This window comes from Ictalurus punctatus, chromosome 1 (genome assembly GCF_001660625.3).
Source record: "Ictalurus punctatus breed USDA103 chromosome 1, Coco_2.0, whole genome shotgun sequence".
In the NCBI taxonomy this organism is placed as follows: Eukaryota; Metazoa; Chordata; class Actinopteri; order Siluriformes; family Ictaluridae; genus Ictalurus; species Ictalurus punctatus.
In genome coordinates this window covers 37,444,171-37,465,976 of record NC_030416.2, presented here as the reverse complement: position 1 = coordinate 37,465,976, position 21,806 = coordinate 37,444,171, and the positions used below count along the sequence as shown (strand labels likewise).

The 21,806-nt window shown below is 44.7% G+C and overlaps 1 protein-coding gene across 1 annotated transcript in view; it reads right to left on the bottom strand.

Annotated features, from left to right (window-relative positions):
- Positions 1-3,229: 3,229 nt before the first annotated feature.
- ift140 (intraflagellar transport 140 homolog (Chlamydomonas)) overlaps positions 3,230-21,806 on the bottom strand; it is a 48,574-nt gene continuing 29,997 nt past the window's right edge. Inside the window, exons 19-29 of the mRNA XM_053684400.1 lie at positions 18,931-19,108; positions 17,975-18,165; positions 17,743-17,838; positions 17,447-17,579; positions 17,012-17,284; positions 16,364-16,546; positions 16,046-16,252; positions 15,538-15,750; positions 15,044-15,210; positions 14,794-14,935; positions 3,230-3,790 (exon numbers count right to left, since the gene is read on the bottom strand). Of these exons, the coding sequence (XP_053540375.1) occupies positions 3,557-3,790; positions 14,794-14,935; positions 15,044-15,210; positions 15,538-15,750; positions 16,046-16,252; positions 16,364-16,546; positions 17,012-17,284; positions 17,447-17,579; positions 17,743-17,838; positions 17,975-18,165; positions 18,931-19,108 (2,017 nt within the window). The 3' untranslated portion in view covers positions 3,230-3,556. The remainder of the gene's footprint in view (positions 3,791-14,793; positions 14,936-15,043; positions 15,211-15,537; positions 15,751-16,045; positions 16,253-16,363; positions 16,547-17,011; positions 17,285-17,446; positions 17,580-17,742; positions 17,839-17,974; positions 18,166-18,930; positions 19,109-21,806) is intronic.

Below are 21,806 nucleotides of genomic sequence, written 5' to 3'. Positions count from 1 at the left end.
TCAGGGGTTAGAGGGGGAAGCAGGCGGTGGACCTCGCGGCCCGGATCCGGGAGAGGTGTGGTGGCGGTGGGAGTCACTGTCCTCAGGGCCACTAGCTCCTCGGTTGTGGCTTGTAGGCTGTGGGCGAGCTGCTGCGTGATGGTCTGTTGCTGGATGCTGACCTCCAGACACGCACACACACACATACAACACACGCACACACACACATACATACACACAGGCACACATATAATACCTTATAAAACCTTCTTATAATACGAACTCAAACACACACACAAAGAGTAATGAATATGTTCATGTATGAGCCCAAATACTTTCAGTTTATATCTACAGTACATGGTGTTGTGTGTCTACATTTTATATACAGTATTGTGTGAATGTAAATATGTAAGATAACTTATACACACAACATGTACACTTATCTCTAATTATAGTCATTTTAGACACTTACAAAAAACTAAATACACACTCACACAGATGCACAGGTTAAATGTTATAAAGTTGGATTCGGAATTCGATGGAGTAGGACGCGAAGTTGGAGGCTCCTGTTGATTTCGATCAAAATTGTAATTAATTTGCGCTTTTCGGTCATATAATATAATTTGACTTATTCTACTCTGTTTCCTTGTTTGCAATTTTAACTTTGTGGTACGTTAAAAAGTCTGGAAAGAACACGAAAACCCGTGGTAGCATTCAGACACGACTGAGACCAAGTGCTGTGAGCGAGTCCCCTTCTCCCCCTGTATCCGCGTCACCGAGCGGTGACCCTGACTTCGCCGCACTCAGGCTTGAGCTGCTGGCTTTACTGAGGAAGGACATCGCCGATATTTTTTAAAAAGGAGCTCAAGGAGCTCCAGGAGACTCTCTGGGATGCGTTGTCTTCTATCCAGCTTGACCTGCAGGCCGTGAAAACACAGCTGGCTAGTGATAAAGTCGCTACCGAGGCCACCATATCAACACTGAAAGGTACTGTTGAGGAAATTGTGCACGCGCTCTCCGGTTGCACCGATGACATAGTTCATATGAAGACTACTATCGAGTCTCTCACTGCGACCGTGACTCAATTAGAGAATAAATGTGAGGATTTGAAGTCGAGGTCACGCCGCAATAACGTTAGGATAGTCGGAGTTCCAGAGGGCCCTGACACCTGTACAACCGCTGCTGTAGCGGCCTTGTTAAAAGAGGTGTTTGGTCTGGAGAAGGAGCCGGTTTTGGACCGGTCCCACCGGACCCTTCAGCCGAAGCCCAAGCCTGGTGAACGACCACGAGCTATTGTGTGCAGATTCCACTCTTACAATGACTGTGTTGACATTTTACGCCGTGCGAGAGGGCTCCAGCGGATTAAATTGAGGGATTTGACCATCTCCGTTTTCCCTGACTACACAGCCAAGACCGCCCAGGCCCGGGCCACGTTTAACGAGGTTCGGTGTCAACTTCGTGGTATTGAGGGCGCTCACTATGGAATACTTCATCCAGCTCAGTTTACATATAACGGTGTTCAGAAGGACTTTATTTAAGCGGAGGAAGCAGGAGACTATGTTAAACTATTGATATCGGGGTGAACTGCATCACCTACACAGAGTCTTTTTCGCTCTTCTATTATTTTTATTTTTTGCACTCGGCCTTCCAGCTCTACAGAAATCGGATTCTTATTGAAGATATTGTCGTTGCATTACTTCACCTAGATTTTGTGTACTTACTCCTCTTAAAATGTACTTCTGTATTAATGTGCTTCTCTGTTTTGATGCTCTGACCGGGTTAGAGTTTCTGTTTATTTAATTTTATTAGTGTTATCTCCTCGGCTTTACGTGCTACACTGTTATATTATTTGTTACAAGTCTTTAAAAGGTAAGGACATTATATTTATTATTGTGTGCAGACTGTTTATCAGTCTTGGTAATTTTGTTGGTTAGTTCAGCTTACTCTCCGAGTTGTTTTCACATTGTGGACAACGTTCGGTTTTTGTAGGATACACTGCTGTCTTATTTGTTTATGGAGACTTTGGGTGTGTGGGAGTTTGGAGGATTGTGAGAGTAAGCAGAACATGCCAATGCTTTGAAGGATGTAATGTTATTTAATTGTGAATCTGTTTTTAGAGGATTTAAACCTAACATGGTGAACAAATTATATTATAGAATTCAAGCAATTTCACTGGGGTTATCTCATACAGTGTAGTAAGTAATAATCTGGAAAGACCTTTGTAATATCACAGTCTAAAACTGGATTTAAAGAGAAGCAAATTAGTAAATGAATCACATGTAAATGAATCATACGTAAATTAATCACATGAAAATGTATCACTTGAATATGAATCTCATGAATATGAATCTCATGAAAATGAATCACATGTAAATGAACCATTTGAAAATGAATAAATAAATTAAAGATGAAATGTTATAAAATTAAACATGTTAAATCTTAAAATGATAAAGTTACTTAGGGGGGAATTTAGTTCAGGGGTGTAGTAGCCTGTGCTCACTGTATAGCCCTTATTTCTTAATAGCACTTTTCAGTGTGAATCAAATCAGGATGTTGGTAGAAATTTACTCTGGTGTTCAGTTTGTTATCCCAGGTGTAGTGAGTGTAGTTAGGCAGTTGACATGAAATCACAGCTGGTTTAATGCTGTGTTCAGTGTTGGTTTTGTATCCCAGGAGCTTGCAGGGGTGTTTATAGATGCTTGTTATAATGCAGCTGTGGAATCTCAGCTGTTGATAACGTATTCCAGGTGATTGTGAGGTTGTATCTACGGACATTATGACTAAACAACAAATCCTTGTATACAACAGCCTCAAGACACTAAGTAACTTGTTTTAGGGACAATACGCCATAACTAACCGCTTGTACTTGTACAGAGGGAGGGTCAATTAAACGGATTGAAAAAATGAATGTAATCATTGATACGATGAAGTTTTCTATAAAGTGACATTTATATATTATTGATGGAAGGAGTCTCCAGTGTCAGAGCTTTGTACTAAAACTGTAACTAAGTTTTGGAACATCTTCAGGACAAATGAGTTTTACACTTTGACAAGGCACTGTTTTGTGTTAATAACCTTAAGAGAGAGAAGTTTTTTTTTTCCAATAAGGGAATTTTTTTTCTATTAACTCTTCTTATGTAAATAAATTACATTTATGTAATGATTACTTATGTAACCAGGATAAAGTGCTTAACTGAAAGTGGGTGAGAACTGAATGAAATTAAATATACTGACTCGTAATAAACTCAGATCAGGAGTTAAAAACTTTTATTAAAATAGAGGGAATATTCTACACAGGGAATAATACAAAACATTACAGAGTGTGTGTCCCATCAATAGTGTGTAAAATGTATAAAATAGGCACAAGTAAATAAGAACAAAAACAACTTACACACACAATCCAAACCACAGTGTGTTTGTGTGTGTGTGTGTGAGAGGAGGTGTGCCGGTAATGTCCATTCCTGAAGGCAACACACACAAGCCATTGTGTTTAAGGCTCAGGATTGATCACACACTCACACACTCTTTGATGAAGCATGTGTGTGTATGTGTGTGTGTATTCTGTAATAAGCACATCTCAGTCATTCAGGTTTTCGTCCTCCTCCACTTCGTCCTCATCCTCTCCGTCACTGTGTGTGTGTGTGTGTGTGTTGTCCATGTCACGGTGGTGTGTGTTAGTGTGTGTGGTGTCTCCATGGTTGAGTCTTACTCCGATGGCGTTCTGCAGAGCGTCCAGACTGCGAGCACTTATGTACACACTCACGTTCACCGAGGGATGCAAACGTCTCAGCTCCTCCAGCTTCATCCATGCCTGTAACACAACAACACACAACATATGTGACCTTTGACCCGGAGACACATTCTGCCTTCAACTTGAGACTTTCATCTTTGTTTCCAAATACAATGACTTCTGTTTTGTTGTTGTTTAACTGAAGGAAGTTTTGGCACATCCAACTGTTAATTTCATTAAGGCACTGGCACAGGGAGTGTACGGGGTGGTAATCATTATGTGACAGGGCTAGGTAGATCTGAGTGTCACCTGCATAGCTATGGTATTTTATATCAGTGCCTTTGGTTCCTCTTTACATCTTCATATCAGTGGCTAAATAACAACAGTGTGGTCCTCACCAACTTCTATAAACAAAAAAAAAACCTCAGGTGACGAGAGATTTCAACATGTACTCTTTTTTTCTCCAAAAAGTAAACCAACATTCAGAAACCAAGTGGGAAACAAATAAGTACACCCTTCCTACATCTACAATCATTAAACCTTGTATTATGCCTGTAAATCAGTTACATCGTCTAAAAAAGGAGATATTTTAATGAAAAATGGAAGATAACAGAGTGGAGTAAGGTGGGCCTGCTTAAAATATGATGAAGACACAGGCAAGTTTTGCGCTATCTGTTCAACTGAAGAAAGAAACTCCTACAGCTTGAGGGTGAGTAAATAACGACAGAATTTTCATTATCTATTTACATAAGTGCATACATGCAAGGCATTGCACGTAAAGGGAAAGGATTGATGTGTTCTTATGTATTATACATTCTGTACAATACATATATTGAATAGCTGAGTGTTTTACTTATTTGAATTTAATGAATGCATGTGTGTGTCACGTACCGGGACGTAATGGAGTTGAGGACAGATGCAAATGCAGATAAAGACGTTTATTAAAGAGAGAGGCAGGCAGACAATTCCAAAACAGTAATCAAAGCGTGGTCTAATAACATTCCAAATGGTCAGGTGATCGGCAAACGGGCATAAACAGGGCTAGGCTGGAATCAACACGAGGAACGAGAAACAAGGTCATGAACATGAAACGAGAAACAAGGTAAATAACATGAAATTAGAAACAACTGCTTAGTAGTGATGTAAACTCAATACTGCGCAATTTGCACAGAGACACGAGGGGTTTAAATGACTAACATAATAATGGGTAAACACGGACAGCTGGAAACAATATTGACACACCTTCGGAAAACAACCAATGACTAAACGGGGGCTCATAACAAATGCACATGTTCACAGTAAACAAAGTCACGGTCATTAAAAACCGAAAAGTGTGCGTTCGCTGAGCGCTCATGCACCTGGCTCATGCACGCGCATGCACTTCGGTTTTCCGATCATACTGCAAACTGCAGCGCTGTCTCAAGGGGAAATCGTGACAGACTCGGCATGAACAGAACTTGGTCGTCCGTGTCAGCAGACTCAGGTGTGATCAGAACTTGGTTGTTCGTGATGTTGGCTTCAGGCATAAGGAGATCTTGGTCGTCTGTGTCAACAGACTCTGGCGTGAGCATAACCTGGTTGGTCGTGACCTCGGCCTCAGACTGGAACATGGCGTTGAAGGTCACATCGTCGATCTCAGACAGGAACTGGGTTTGAGAGGTCGCCTCTTCAGCCTCTGACATAAACTTGGCTTGAGAGTTCGTCTCTTCGACCTCGAACAGGAACTTGGTGTGAGAGGTCGTCTCTTTGACCTCGGACAGGAACTTGGCTTGAGAGGTCACCTCTTCGAACTCGGACATGAACATGGCACATTGACCTCTAGCAGGAACTTGACTTTATGCTGGAGCTCTGGGGATGAGACCCACTAGTGGATCTCAAACTGGAGCTCTGGAGCTGAGGTCGCTACCTTGATCTCTCAACCCCAAAAGATCCTCCAGGACTGCCCTGGATTCTGGATCACCGCACATCATCATCGCTACGTTGACCTCTGGCTGGAGCTCGGCAGGTGAGACCACCTTGTGGGTCTCAAGTTCGAGCTCTGGAGCCGAGGTCACCACGTTGATCTCTGGCAGGAGCTCAGCAGGTGAGACCACCTCATGGGTCTCAAGCTGGAGCTCTGAGGTCGCCATGTTGACCTCCAGCTGGAGCTCGGCAGGTGAGACCACCTCATGGGTCTCAGGTTCGAGCTCTGGGGATGGGGTCGCCATGTTGACCTCTGCCTGTAGCTCTGCAGGTGAGACCATTTCGTGAGTTGCATGTTGGCGCTCTGAGCAGGAGACCACCCAGTTAGCCTGCTCATAATATGCAGTGAACGGCACGTCAGGTTCATCTCTGAGGCAGGGCTACCCCAAGAGATCCCCCAGGACTGCCCTGGATTCTGGATCGCTGCATATCATCATAAATAGTCTCACTAAGTGAATTACGTTCTCCAGTCCCCTGGATTCCATGGCTGCTAGATGTCTTGCCCACTGGCAGGCTGAGCCACAAATCCGGGACAACATGAACCTTATCCATTGCTGCTCGCTGGGTTTGGGGTCCGCTAGGCGAGAAAAATAGATCTGGCAGTCCACAAGAAAATATTCAGGATCGCCTGACAAGCCATCATACTGCTCTGAGACATTTATTACAGTCCACTGCGGAAACTGGATCGAATCCACAGCTGGGACGGTTCGCTTGGTTTTCCTCATGTGATGTCTCCTCCGTCTTCCTGCTGCATCCATGTTATAGGCATTAAGGCGATAACATGGATGTTAATGGATAAGTATTCTGTCATGTTGCAGGATGTAATGGAGTTGAGAATGGATGCAAATGCAGATAAAAACGTTTATTAAAGAGAGAGGCAGGCAGACAATTGGCTCCTGGCGCATGAACTTCAATTTTCCGAGCATACTGCAAACTGCAGCGCTGTCTCAAGGGGAAATCGTGATAGTGTGCAGATGACTTTTTATAATGACTTTAAAATTAAAAAAGAACTTCCTGTTTGTATCAATTATATAATTTTAATGAATATTGTTAGTTTCTGTTTTTGTGAGGTGGCCGGTAAAAAAACCCCAAATGACCAGACACTGCAGCAGGTGGAGAAAGTGGGAAGTCATTTCAGACCCTGCCCAGCAAGGATCATGCTCTTTGGGCATTTTTTGACATGAACGTATCCTTTTCAATATTTTGCTGCACATTTTTTCCTCATCAGAGTATAACTGATTACAACAATGTCCAGATGCCTCTTCCTCCATTTCACTATCAGAATCTTGTATATCATGGCCATGTTCTTGCTCGATGAGTTTGTAAATAGAGGGTGGAGCCGGGAAAGTGAATAGTAAAGACCTACACCCATGTGGGATTTTTCTAATGAGGGTTCTGCGTTTCAGTGAACTGCAGCAAGGATAAAATTGGGAGAGACAAATGCCATGGGAGAGTGAGCTGAGCAGCATAGAGCCATGCATGTGTGTATATATGTGCCTAGTGAGATAAAATTGCTAAAAAGAGCCCCCTTTTGAGTTGTACCAAGCCTGCATCTCGTCTTCCCATTTCCACTCAAACCTGTAAGAGTGTCACACTGATGCCAAATGCAGGAACCCAGCACTTCCAGGCCCTGAGTGAGGATTGGCAGGTGCTACAGGGCCTGGTCCAGCCGGCAGGCACTCCAGCAGAAACCCCAGTGGCTGCCACAGCCATGCCCCACATCACACTCATCATGGGACCAGAGGACGACCTCGAAGCATTTGTTGAGCTCTTTGACTGTGCCGTGGAAGCATGGGACAGGCCAGACTCACAATGGGTGGTCTGCTTGCTGCCACTACTGTCAGGGGAAGCCCAGCTTGTGGACTAACAGCTTCCTGTCATGATCCTGCCAGACCTGATGTGGGCTATTTTGCAATGGGTTGGCTGCACCCCCAAACCGCACCATCAGAGCTTTCGTTTGTTGATGCTCAAGGAGCTTGGTCACCTGTTCACATTCACCCAACAGCTCTGAGACAACTGTAAAAGGTGGCTGCTGCCAGAGGAGCACGGTGCCAAAGACATAGTTGACGTAGTGGTGCTGGAGCAGTTCATTGTCTGGCTACCGGAGGGGATGGTGGAATGGGTCCAGTGCCACCATCCAAAATCGCTAGAAGAGATGGTCCAAATGATGGAGAACCACTTGGCGACATATCCGGGGGAAGGTGAGCCCCCACTTTCAACCTCTCTCTTGTTCTTCCCCTGTTTCTCCCCACCCTTCCCAGTCCCTGCACTCCGGAAATGGGGCAATTTCTCCCAAAGCCAGTTCTGTGAAATGCAGTTTTTCTTACCCTTCCTCTCCACTTGTTTTTGTCTCGTCCCCCTTGCAGGTTGGTGACCCTGGGGACACAGGTCTGGGAGTAAAGCCCTGGATGGTCTGCTGGCATTGTGGGGAACCTGGGCAATTCCAGGACCAATGGCATGTGATGGATTTGGGGGCATAGGTCTGGCTCCCAGACACACCACAAGCCACCCATGATCGAGCTGGGACATACCGTATACCGCTGAGTATTCAAGGGGGGTACATACCACACATTGTTGGATTTGGGCTGTAATCAAACCTCAATTCATCAATGCCTGGTTCAAGGTGAGGCATTTGATACAGCACGCCAGGTAACAGTGACATGGGGTACATGGGGATGTGCACAAAAATCCCCTAGTGGCCATAATGATTTCTGGTCACAAAGAAGCAGCGATTAGTTCTCTCCTCACCCATCCACTGATTTTGGGGACAAATGCCAAGCATTTCAGACATTGTTAAGGGGAATGTGTGTGGATGCACCCTGCAATAGTGTAGCATGGTGTGAGATGTACATAGCATTGGTTGGGGCGGCGTTGCCTGGGCCATGGGGATGTTAGCTCCGAATCAGGAAGACACAAAGGGTAGGGAGGGCCCAGATTTGCCCAAATTCACCCTTTGGGGAATTCCCCCTTGGGTATATACCACGCATTGGTGGATTCTCAGGGGATTTCCCCTTGGAGCAGACAAGATGAAACCCGAAGGCATGCCTTCAACCAAGTTAAAGTAATTGATGGTCAGAGTCAAGTCAAGTGGGTTTTTATTGTCATTCCTCTATAAAACTTTTATAAATTGGAACAAAATGACACAGCTTCAGGACCATGGTGCAACAAGGAACAGTACACAAGACTACATAAAGTGCAAACATCCAACAATTTGAGACAAGTTCATAACAATAAATACAAAAAACAAAACAATAAATACACAGAACACTAAATACACAGGACAATAGAGCATGGACTGTAAACTGTAAGCTATTGTGTAATGTAGCAGCACAAGAATAGCAGCAATACTGACAGCAAAGATTCAGCTAGCCCAGGTGAGTGTTGGGAGGCTGCAGGGTGTTGTTATCTGACTGCCCCAGGGAAAAAACTGTTGCAGAGTCTGCTGGTGGTGGTGGCACGGATGCTCCTGTACCTTCTGCCAGATGGCCGGAGGGTGAATAGCCCATGAGTGTGAATAGTCCTTTGCGGATGCAGCGGTTTCTGAAGGAGGTGTCCATGGTGTGTAGAGAGACCCCAATGATCTTTTCAGCTGTCCTCACAATTCGCTGTAAGGTCTTGCGGTTGGAAGCTGTGCAGTTCCCGTACCACACAGTGAGACAGCTGGTCAGGATGCTCTCAATCATCCCTCTGCAGAAGGAGGTGAGTATGGGAGGGGGAAGTTTGGCTCTCTTCAGCCTCAGCAGGAAGTAGACACGCTGCTGGTCCTTCTTGACTAAGCAGGTGGTGTTGAGAGTGCTGGAGAGATCCTCAGTCATGTGCACACAAAGAAACTTAGAGCTTTTGACTCTTTCCACAGTTATTCCATTGGTGTGCAGTGGTCCACTTGGGTTCTCCTGAAGTTGAAAATCATCTCTTTAGTCTTATCAACATTAAGAGATACATTGTTGTCTCTACATCATTCTGCAAGCTGGTTCATATCCTCCCTGCTAACTCATCATTGTTGCTGTTTAGGCCCACAACAGTAGTGTCATCAGTAAACTTGAAGATGTGATTAGAACTGAACTTTGCAGCACTGTCATGTGTCAGCAAGGTAAACAGCAATGGACTGAGCACACAGGCCTGGGGAGCACCAGTGTTCAGTCTGGTGGTGCTGGACTTGGAGTTGCTGATCCTGATGAACTGGGGTCTCCCGGTAAGAAACTCCAAGATTCAGTTATAAAGGGAGGTGTTTAAACCCAGAAGGCTCAACTTTTTTGTAAGTTGTTGTGGGATGATGGTGTCGAATGCTGAACTGAAGTCCATGAACACCTTATGTAATTGTCCTGTTTATCCAGATGGGTCAGAGACAGATGGATGGTAGCAGATACGGTGTCCTCTGTGGATTGGTTGGGATGGTATGCATACTGAAATGGGTCCAGTGTGGTGGGAACACTGCTCTTTATGCGTTTCATGACTAGCCGCTCGAAATACTTCATGATGGTAGGTGTGAGTGCAACAGGCCGGTAGTCATTCAGGCAGGACACAGATGATTTCTTCGGCACAGGGATGATGAAGCACACAGAGACAACTGCTTGGCTCAAGGAAATGTTAAAGATTGCCTGAATGTCTTGCCACATATGCCTTGTGCTGTTGGTGTTTGTGAAGTGACTGTGGATTCTTTCTGTGTAGTTGTGCTTTGCCTCTCTGATAACCTGGGATAGATTGGCCCTTGCTGTGCAGAGGGCTGCCTTGTCATCAGACCTGAAGGCAGAATCTCAGGTTTTAAACAGTGAGCACACTTAAGCAGTTATCCACAGTTTCTGGTTTTCACATGTGGTGATGGTCTTGAAGGATCATCTATGCATGTGCTGATGTAGCCAGTCACTGATGCTGTGTATTCATCCAAGTCTGTGTTGTTGTGGTATGCAGCAGCCTCTATGAACATATTCCAGTTTGTGTGTTCAAAACAGTCCTGGAGTGCTGAGATGGCTCCCTCAGACTAGGTTCTCACCTGTTTCAGAACCGGCTTGGCATGTTACAGAAGTGGTCTCTATGCTGGGATTAGCATAGCAGAGATGTGACCTGAGCCACCAAAGTGGTGGTGGGGTACAGCCTTGTAAACACCATGAATGTTGGTGTAAACAAGATTCAAAGTGTTTGTACCACGAATCGCAAAATCAACATGCTGGTAGAATTTTGCTAGCAGTGATTTCAGATTTGCATGGTTAAAATCTCTGGTGACAATGAAAAATCCATCAGGGTGCATTGTCTGTAAGTTACTGATAGCCCCATTGAGTTCACTTAGAGCTTCCTATGCATTAGCACTGGATGGAATGTACACTGCGACAATAAGCATGGTGGTGAACGCTATGGCATGTAATATGGTTGGCATTTCACAGTCATAAACCCCACCAGTGATGAATAGTAGCTTGAAACCACAACGGCCTTCCTGCAGCATTCATTGTTTGTGCAAACGCACAGACCACCACCATCTTACGAGTCTTACCGGACAGTACTGCTATCCTTTTGGCATGATGTGCAGTTAGCCTGGCTAGCTGAAAGGCGGCATCCGGAATGCTGTCGTTGAGCCATGTTTCCGAAAAATGGAAACAAAGCATACCCTGATTTCATGTTGGGTAGTTAAGCTGTAGTTTGAGTAGGTCCAGTTTATTGTCAAAAGAGCGAACATTGGCAAGGAGAATGGATTGTAGAGCTAGATGGCTTGGGTTAGCCTTTAGCCTAGTACAGATGCTGGCTCACTTTTCGCACTTCCGCTGCCTTGCACACCCTTTCTAGAGCCCTCTCTTCCAGCCAGCACCATGAGGCAATCCGCGGTCCCAGGGCCTGTTTCGCGTAGTAGCCTGAGGTTGTGTAGCTCATCTTGCAGTCCATTGTTTATTCCTCCTGAGCTTTGTTCTCCAATGTTCAGCACAATTTGGCAATGGTAGACATGTACACCTGTGCTTCCGATGATCTGTTTAAAATTTTCCAAATTGGTGTAAGCTACACATAACATGCACCATATTAGTGGACCCGAAGTGGCCGCTGCATGCTACCACGAAGCCATCTGGATTTCCAGATTTAGCCCAATATTGTGCGCTCTTTCTCCATTTCATGATTATTATACCAAGTGACACAGGACACTCAGACAAAAGAAGGAAATGTTATTCATAATTTTATGGCAGGGTATTCAGATCAGGACAAAACACTGAACGGTCTTATAGTCCGCTTCTATTGGCCGGACATTCATGGGGATGTTTGCTGGTGGTGTTTCAGCATGTCATGAATGTCAGCTCGTGAACTAGTCAGCCAAACCAAAAGTGCTGTTGTGCCCTCTTCCATTAATTGAAGTCCCCTTCAAAAGAATTGGTATAGACCTCATCAGGCTATTGGAATGGAGTGCATGGGGCATCACTTTGTGGATTATGCAATGCAATGCCCCAAAGCCATGCCTCTTTTCAACATCTCAACACGCAGTGTTGCAGAGGCACTCTTTAAAATTATCTCACAGGTTGGAAAAAGAGATCGTGACTGATCAAGGAACAAAATTTATGTCACGTAACCTACGCAAACTATACAAACCCTTAGGGATTAAATCAACTTGGATCAGCGTTTACCATCCTCAGATGGATGGCCTGGTTGAGTGGTTTAATCAAACCCCTAAAAGTATGATTTGGACGTTTGCACCCAAGGACGTTCAGAATCAGGATAAGTGGCTTATCTCACTGTTTGAATTACTATACGGGTGCAAGACTCGCTGCGTCCAAGATGTTGTCAGACAAAATTGGGAGGAAGGACCTTTGGAGAGAAAGAGTAAAATTCAGAATATTCTAAGCGGAGAGCAAAAGTCCACACATTGGGGCAATTGACACAGGAGAATTTGCTACAGAAGAAGCAGGCTCGGGGACATTGACTATATGAGGTAAAGCGAATGGATAGAGGTGGGGCGCAACAGATATACCACCTCTATGTCCTTAAACCATGGAGAGACGTGGTCCCTGTGGCTTTGGCGACAGTCTGGAGAGGGATTAGATAGGACCAGAAGTGAATCTAAAATGGGCAGCTCAATCCAACCCAGTCCTCTGTAGAGATCACTTCTCACCATCGTAAATCACAGAGGTTGAAAAGTTAAGAAATGGAATTTTACCAAAGTGTAACATAGAACACCCCAGGGGTGGTGGTACACAGCCATCCCTATCATTTGCCCGAACACAAAAAACAAGTGGCAAATGGTCTGCCCTTATATAGCGCTGTTTATAAACTTAGCGGTTCTACAAAGCGCTGTTTCTCATTCACCCATTCCCACACACACCAATGATACCAATGTTAGCAGAGCTGCCATGGAAAGCACTAGCTTGCCATCAGGAGCAACTTGTGGTTTAGTGTCTTGCCCAATGACACTTCGGCATGTGGAACCATGTGGGCTGGGAATCGAACCATCAACCCTACAATTAGTGGACAACCCACTCAACCACCTGAGCAACAGCTGCCCCAGTGGTGTGGGAGGAGCTCACGGCCATGCTCGATATGGGGATAATCGAGGAGTCCCACAGTGGCTGGTCCAGTCCAGTGATCCTTGTTCCCAAGGCAGACAGTTCAGTCTGTTTCTGAGTGGACTTTATAAAAGTCAACACAATGTCTAAATTTGATATGTATTTAATGCCCCACATGGATGAACTGCTCGATCGGTTAGATGTGACTCGCTTTAATTCAACTTGATTTTTATATCTCCTGAGAAAACTGTCTTTTCCACTCTGTTTGGTTTACACCAATTTGTGACCCTTCCTTTTGGGTTGTTTTAAGCCCCAGCAATGTTCCAACAACTCATGCACAGAATACTCCATCCATGCATTGCCTACACCGGTGCTTATCTGGATGACATTATAATTTATAGTAATGACGTTTGGCATCTAAGAGCTCTCCTGAGATTGTTGAGACAGACAAGTCTCACAGCAAACCCAAAGAAGTGTGCAATTGGACGGCTGGCTACAATCGTAGGTTTGTGCCTAATTATTAGAATTATTTTGTTGAACCAATCTCTCTAAAAAGTCAGTGCCAGATCCAATCCATTGGACAGAGCCATGCCAACAGGCTTTTATTCAGGTAAAAACTGCAGACCACGCTTACATTTTCCTGACTTCTGTTTCCTCTGTTTTTGGAGCCTGATGCATCGGACAGAGGGCTGTGTTGTCACAGGTGGTGGAGGGGGAAGAGTGCCCCGTACTGTACATCAGCCACAAGCTCTCAGTTCGAGAGGGTAAGTACAGCATGATTGAGAAAGAGTGTTTGGCCATCAAGTGGGCAGTCCTCACTGTCCGGTACTGATCTGATACTGGTCTGTTGGAATGAACCATCACCCTCTGTTCGGAGCATGCCCCGCTCCAGTGACTCCACTGTATGAAGGATGCCAACGTGTGGATCACTCATTGGTATCTGGCACTTCAGCCATTTAAGTTTTAGGTGGTCCACGGGCTGGGGGTGCAGATGGCTGTGGCAGGTTTGTGAATGGAAGGTGGAGCAGGGAAAACTGAGTGGTAAGGACCTACACATGTGTAGGATTTTTTTTAACAAGTCTTCTATGTTTCAAAAAAGTGGAGAGACAAAAGCCATGGGGGAGAGAGTAGAGCAGTACAGAGCCATGTGTGTGTGTGTGTATATGTGATTGTGTACATATATGCCTAGTGAGATAAAATCGCTGAAAAGCAAAGGAAAAGTAAAATAGAAAAATAAAGAGCCCCCCTTTTAGTTGTCCCAAGCCTGCCTCCTGTCTCCTGACTTCCATGCAAACCCGTAAGGGTGTCACCGTGTAGAAATATTGCAACCTTGTGACAGCTTCCCAATCCAGCCATGAGAATGATTTCAATATGTTCTTTTCTGTCAAAGGCATTCCTAAAGGCTAAACTAAGTATGAAATTTTTTGGAAGACATTTTGCTAAAAAGTGTTAATTTCCCCCATGTATGGAGATTTTTGGGACACCCTGTACAGTGAGAAGGACTGTTTACAAAAGGAGAGCCTTCAAGACGGATCTTCCCATTAGTGGGAATCACAGGAAAAGTGTTATTGCTGAGTGTGTTTGGGTTCTGCTGAGTGTGTTTGGGTTCTGATGAGTGTGTAAACTTCACTGTGGTGTGTGTTGGCTGACCTTCTGGTAGCTGGCATGTTGACAGTGATGCTCGATGATGAAGCCAAAGACGTCTCCTACTCTCACGGCAGGGTCCAAATCACACTCCTCTAACAAACACTCACACTCTGATAGAGCTGCTGCAGGGTCCTGCTCATACAGCCTATAAACACACACACACACACACACACACACAGTTTGTGTGTATTGCATGAATTTGTATGTGATTAAATGTGTGCATGTGTTTGCTCTGTGTGTGTGTGTGTGTTACCTGCGTGCCTGTATGAATCTCTTGATGAGTGTCAGATGGTGTGTGAGTTGTGCGAGTCGCTCATCTGTCTCGTCTCCATGGCGACTCTTGGCTTTGGACAGACACTTATAGGATTCAGTTAAGGCACCATATGCCTTCTCATAGTCCTGATAATCGTCAATCTCTACCTGCACACACACGCGCACACACACACACACACACACACACACACACACACCCCACAGCATAGTCACGCCATAGTGTCCTTATTTTTTCAAATGCATAATTTTGAAAGTAGATCGCACAGCCTTCCCTCTGAATAACCACAATGCACCACAAGCTAATAAATTAGCAATGATCCCTAGAATACCCATAATGCATTATGGTGCTGAAAGAACTTGCCTGGCCTAGGCTTGGTGTGTGGTTTGGGACACGGCCACAGTAGGCTGACGATGGTGTGTGTGCCCTACATAGTGAATAGGGTGTGCGGTTTGAGACACATCCACACACTGTACCTGTGCGCAGGCCTGGTAGAAGCCGGCAAGCAGCTCTAGCGCACGTCCTTTGGTGTAGAAGCTGATGATGTTCTTCATGATTTCTGGATCTTTCCTCCAGTCCAGAGACTGCAGGTAATTCCCCGCCATCACGTAGATCTCTTTCTGCCGAGACACACCTGCGAAGAACACGATCTTCTCCGTATCACCCGACTTCAGCAGCGCTCGCATCGCCTATAGAGAAAACACACACACGCACAAAAAAACATACACATGGATATAAAAAGAACAGTATAACATAATATAAAAAAAAAATTATATTATACTATCAGCTAGAACTAAATCCCAGCAACACTGAGCTGCTGTACATCCCTCATGTCAAGATCTTGTGATATTGTGAGAACCATCAGATCTCCAGATCTCACCACCCATCACTGCACCCAAACACAATTACCCTTCCTACCTCACTCTGCTAAAGTGCGTCGGTCATGCAGGGTTCTGCTGTATTCTAACACAATGCCTCACAAACCTTGATCTTTTTCCCAGCTTGTGTGTATTTCTTGGTTGCTAGGTGATAGTTGCCCTGGCGCATGCAGCAGTCTGCGATTCGCTCCAGCAGTTCCTTACGCTCCTCCTCTGAGAGGTGGGCAGAGCTTTGTGACACGGTCATGCTCTCAGCCAGATCCTCGGTGATGGTCAGGTTCTGGTCCAAACACAACTGCAGCGCCTCGTGATACTGCGAGCACACACACACACACACACACACACACATTTCAAAAACACTTATCTGTATAAATCTGTATGTATTTCTGTGAATGTGTGAGTGTGTGATTGTGTGTGTGTGTACCTTCTTGGCAGCCACCAGCAGCTGCACGGCTTTGTGGTAGTGTGTGTGTTTGATGAAGAAGTCGGAGCAGCGTGTGAGCACGGCCGGGTCACTGTTCTCATTCAGTTCCTCTGCAATCAGCTGCAGTGCTCCAAACTGCTCCGTACTGAACGCCAACTCCAGAGCTTTAGACACACGACCTGCCTACAGAGAGACAGACCGAGAGAGAGACAAGTAGAGAGAGAGAGAGAGAGACAGAGAGAGATAGAGACAGAGAGAGTGAAAGAGAGAGAGAGAGACAGAGAGAGAGACAGACAGACAGACAGACACAGAGAGAGAGAGAGAGAGAGAGAGAGAGACACACATGGGGAGTGAAAGAGAGAGAGACAGACAGAGAGACACACAGAGAAAGAGAGAGACAGACACATAGGGAGTGAAAGAGAGAGAGACAAACAGATAAAGATAGAGACAAACACAGACAGAGAGACAGAGAGAGACAGCGAGAGAGGCAGACAATAAAGTATTAGAATGATATTAGTGACCCCTAGTGGGGAGATCAGTAACTGCACAAAGTTTTAATTTGTGAATGGAGCACTGACACTGATTTTGTGTGTGTGTGTCTGTGGGTGTGTGTGTGTGTGTGTGTGTGTGTGTGTGTGTGTGTGAGACCTTGTGATACAGCATCACGGCTCGGTCCATGTGCTCTCCCCTCTCCTCATAGTAGGCGGCCGTGTCCATCATGTCCTCCGGGTTGCTGAGCAGCGCCAAGTTCATCAGCTGCTCGTCCATATGGTTCTCCTTACACAGTCGGATGGCGTTGTTGTACGCCTGCGCACGCGTATAGAAATGCACCGATTGGCTGATCTGATCCTGACTCTCGTATTGTCGCGCCACGTGATAGGACGCTGCTCGGTTGCCTGTCTCATTGGCAATCTCGCTCGCCTGGAATAAGTAAACATTTCTCTCATTCTAGCACTTGCATGTACTTACTTCCAGATTTTTAACTGCACAACGGAATCACAAAGAGGCGGGGCTTATTATAAACACAATATTATGACACTAGCCTTTCTCTTCACTTGGTCAGATAACAGGGCATAGTATTACCTTCTGGATGTTCCCCAGGTAGCAGTGCACACGCACTTGAGACAGGTAATCCTGAGCGTAGTCATAGTAACGCAGCGCAGACTCCATCTCTGATTGGCTCTCCAGATAATGACCCCACCACTTATACAGGCACCTGTCCGGGGAACCATATCAGAGCAAAGATTATAATCCAGCCTTATAATCTGGTAATATTCTGACTGAGAGCTCAATCAGAATAAAACATGTTAATAAAACACATCTCAAACCGGTGAGGCCAATCTGAATGAACTCAGAACCAATCAGAGCTCAGCACTCACTTGTCCTTCATCTTGTTGATGTAGAGCTCCAGAGACACACTGTCCTCCATCAGCATGCGGGGAACCTCGAACCGGTGTGTATCAGAACGCTCGTAACTAAGAGAAAGAAAGAAGAATAATTCATAATAATTAATAATAGTAGTTAGCTATGCAATGTCATAGAATCAATGCAAAGCTAAAGTGTGTGTGTGTGTGTGTGTGTGTGTGTGTGTGTGTGTGTGTGTGTGCTCACTAGGTAAGGCCCAGGTTCTTGTCGCCCGTGTTCTCCAGGTGTTGTGCGTAGCTGTAGTAGGTGCTGCGTAGGTGGATGCGGTCGTGACTCTCAGCCGTTTCGATGGCTTTCTGCCAATCACCACGCGCCTGATAAAACTTATTCAACAGGTCGAACCTCCCGCAGGAACGATACAGAGCCTCGGCTTCATCCTACACACACACACACACACACACACACACACACACACAATGATACCTGAACTTTGTAGGTGTATAATTACAGACGGTATCCCATCTGTTGCTCTGCACAAAGTATTGGCACCCCTCTACCCCCATCCATCAATGGACCACGAACACGACTGAGCAGATATTATTTGGACGGCGCTTTATTCTTAGTCCAGTAGTAACACTGACATGGTAGAGTGTGTGTGTGTGTGTGTGTGTGTGTGTGTGTGTGTGGCGCAGGTACGAGTGTATCACGTACATTAACATAGATTTGATGCTCTCTACCACTCTAAGCCTAGCTGGTCTCGGATATAAAACAAGCTTTAAAACAGGTTTTACAGATGATGAATAAGTGGCACAGTCATGTGGTAGACATACGTAAGTAGAGTTAAGGAACAGATTCATGGCCGTTTGCTCCAGTGGAAGCTCTATAAGTTTACGAAAAGGTCCCGAAACATGCCTAAAGGAAATGTCGCACTACTGGGATAAGAAACGGTTTTGTTTTTACACGTTTTACAACAGATATTGTCAGAAAGCCGATTTACAGAAGTCCAGATGAGGGTTTAGATCTCTAGTGAACAGGTGAGATCCAGATGCGTTTCAGTCTGTAACTGAACACTGACCCAAAGAGTAGGAGTGTGTAATAGTGTGAAAGCACAGAAGGTAGACCTGATAAACTGGCCGATAAAGTGGTGATTCAGTGTATATATAGTGGTTGTGTGTGTATTTGTGTGTGTGTGTGTGTCTCACCAGCATGCCGAGTTGTGTAGCGAGCACTGCAACTCGTGCCTCCAACTCCGGCTCTTTCTCCGCCTCTCTGAGAGCGCGAGCTGCTCGGGCGTTCCCCATGTTCCCCAGACACACACGCGCCACGTCCAGACGGCAAGTCTTCACACACATACGAGCCATGTTTTCCCACACGGCCTCACTGAAACACACACACACACACAACAAAAAACACTTTTTAGCTTGCTAAGATGGAAGCCCCTTTTATTAATCCTTATTCATCAAGACCTGCTGAAGAACTTTACAGGAGGGTGTCATATGGCGCAAGTTTAAACCATGCAACACACGTTAGACAGGGAATTTTGGGGAGAACCATCCGGAAGAAATTAAGTACTTAGGAGGCAAATGAATACCTGACAGAAAATACAGTGGTGCTTGAAAGTTTGTGAACCCTTTACAATTTTCTGTATAGCTACATAATTATGACCTAAAACAACATCAGATCTTCACACAAGTCCTAAAAGTAGATAAAGAGAACCTAATTAAACAAATGAGACAAAAATATTATACTTGGTCGTTTATTTATTGTGGAAAATGATCCTATATTACATTTCTATGAGTGGGAAAAGTATGTGAACGTCTAGGATTAGCAGTTAATGTGAAGGTGAAATTGGAGTCAGGTGTTTTTAGTCAGTGGGATGATGATCAGGTGTGAGTGAGTGCCCTGTTTTATTAAAAGAATTGGGATCGATCAGAGTCTGATCTTCACAACACATGTTTGTGGAAGTGTATCATGGCACGAACAAAGGAGATTTCTGAGAACCTCCGAAAAAGAGTTGTTGAAGCTCATCAGGCTGGAAAAGGTTATAAAACCATCTCTAAAGAGTTTGGACTCCACCAATCTACAGTCAGACAGATATCAGGAAATTCAAGACCATTGTTCCCCTTCCCAGGAGTGGAGACCAAGAAAGATCACTCCAAGAGCAAGACGTGGAATACTCCACAAGGTCACAAGGGAATCCAGGGTAACTTCTAAGCAACTAAATTCCTCTCACATTGGTTAATGTTAATGTTCATGAGTCCACCATCAGGAGAACACTGAACAACAATTGTGTGCATGGCAGGGCTGCAAGGAAAAAGCCTCTGCTCTCCAAAAAGAAGATTTCTGCCCTTCTGCAGTTTGTTAAAGATCACGTGGATGAACCAGGAGGCTTTTGGAAAAATGTTTTGTTGACGTATCAGAATAAAATAGAACTTTTTGGTTTAAATGAGAAGTGTTTTGTTTGGAGAAAGGAAAACACTGCATTCCAACATTCCAGCATAAGACCCTTATCCCAGCTGTAAAACATGGTGGTGGTAGTATCAGCATTGTGGACTGTTTTGCTGCATCTGGACCAGGATGACTTGCCATCATTGATGGAACAATGAATTCTGAATGATATCAGCGAGTTCTAAAGGAAAATATCAGGACATCTGTCCATGAACTGACTCTGAAGAGAAAGTGGGTCATGCAGCAAGACAACGACCCTAAACACACGAGTCGTTCTACTAAAGAATAGTTAAAGGAGAATAAAGTTAATGTTTTGGAATGGCCAAGTCAAAGTCCTGACCTTAATCCAATAGAAATGTTGTTGAAGGACATGAAGCAAGCAGTTCATGTGAGGAAACCCACCAACACCCCAGAGTTGAAGCTGTTCTGTACTGAGGAACGGGATAAAATTCCTCCAAGCCGATGTGCAGGACCGATCAACAGTTACCCCAAACATTTATCCGCAGTTATTACTGCACAAGGGGAACACACCACATACTGAAAACACAGGTGCACATACTTTTACCCCTCACAGATATGCAATATTGGATAATTTTCCTCAATAGGTAAATGACCAACTATAATACTTTTGTCTCATTTGTTAACTGGAGTTCTACTTGTAACTATGTATTAAATATGTGATTAACACTCGTATCTCATCTCATCCTAAACAGCTGCTTGCTTTTATTCAGTGTCTCACAAGATTAACTTCTGGTCTTTGTCTTGAGAGAGAAAACCTAAATGAATCAAAGAACTACACACATTCACAGGAAAAAAAAAAAAATCACTTTCCTAGAACTCTGGACAGTTATTGTTGGGTCTATGGGAATGTGCAAGGCCTGAACCTGCGCCGAAGACACTGAACTTAATTCTACTTTTATGCAGGCTGTGGGTATTTGTGTGGTAAAGCCCAGCATGTTAGGAAGTTGGGGTCAGAGCGCAGGGTCAGCCATGATACAGCGCACCCTGGAGCAGAGAGGGTTAAGGGCCTTGCTCAAGGGCCCAACAGTTGCAGTTTGGCAGTGCTGTGGGTTGAAATCCAGAAAAGAATTCTGAAAAAAGAAAATTCTGGAAAAGAAATCTTTTCCATCACTGATGAGATTCATTTGGACTTTGTTGGTCATTTATCCGTCTTATTAACGCCACAATAAATAAACAAAGAAAACGAAGCTGTAGAATGATACTGCTTGGGTTTGCCAGGTGGGACAGAGAGAAATAGTGGAAACACAGGTTTTTAGAGATGCACTTTACACAACCCAGGTAGAGTCATGCATTCTTCTTAGTAGCAACTCTACACCAATCCCTATCTCAGGGATTTTTCCTCATAAGATGTTTTGGTTGCACAATGTGGAACAAAATGTCAGCAGATAAACAGTATGACCAAACGTTTGTGGACACCTGAACATCACACCCATATGTATTTCTTGAAAATCTTATTCCAGATTTATTCCCCCTTTTAAGCTCTACTCTTCTGGGAAGGCTTTCCAATGAAGGGAAATTGTAATGCTACATCATAAAAAGACATTCCAACTTTATGGAAACCGCTTAGGGAAGAACCACATATGGCCATTTATCGTACCTTGTACATTCA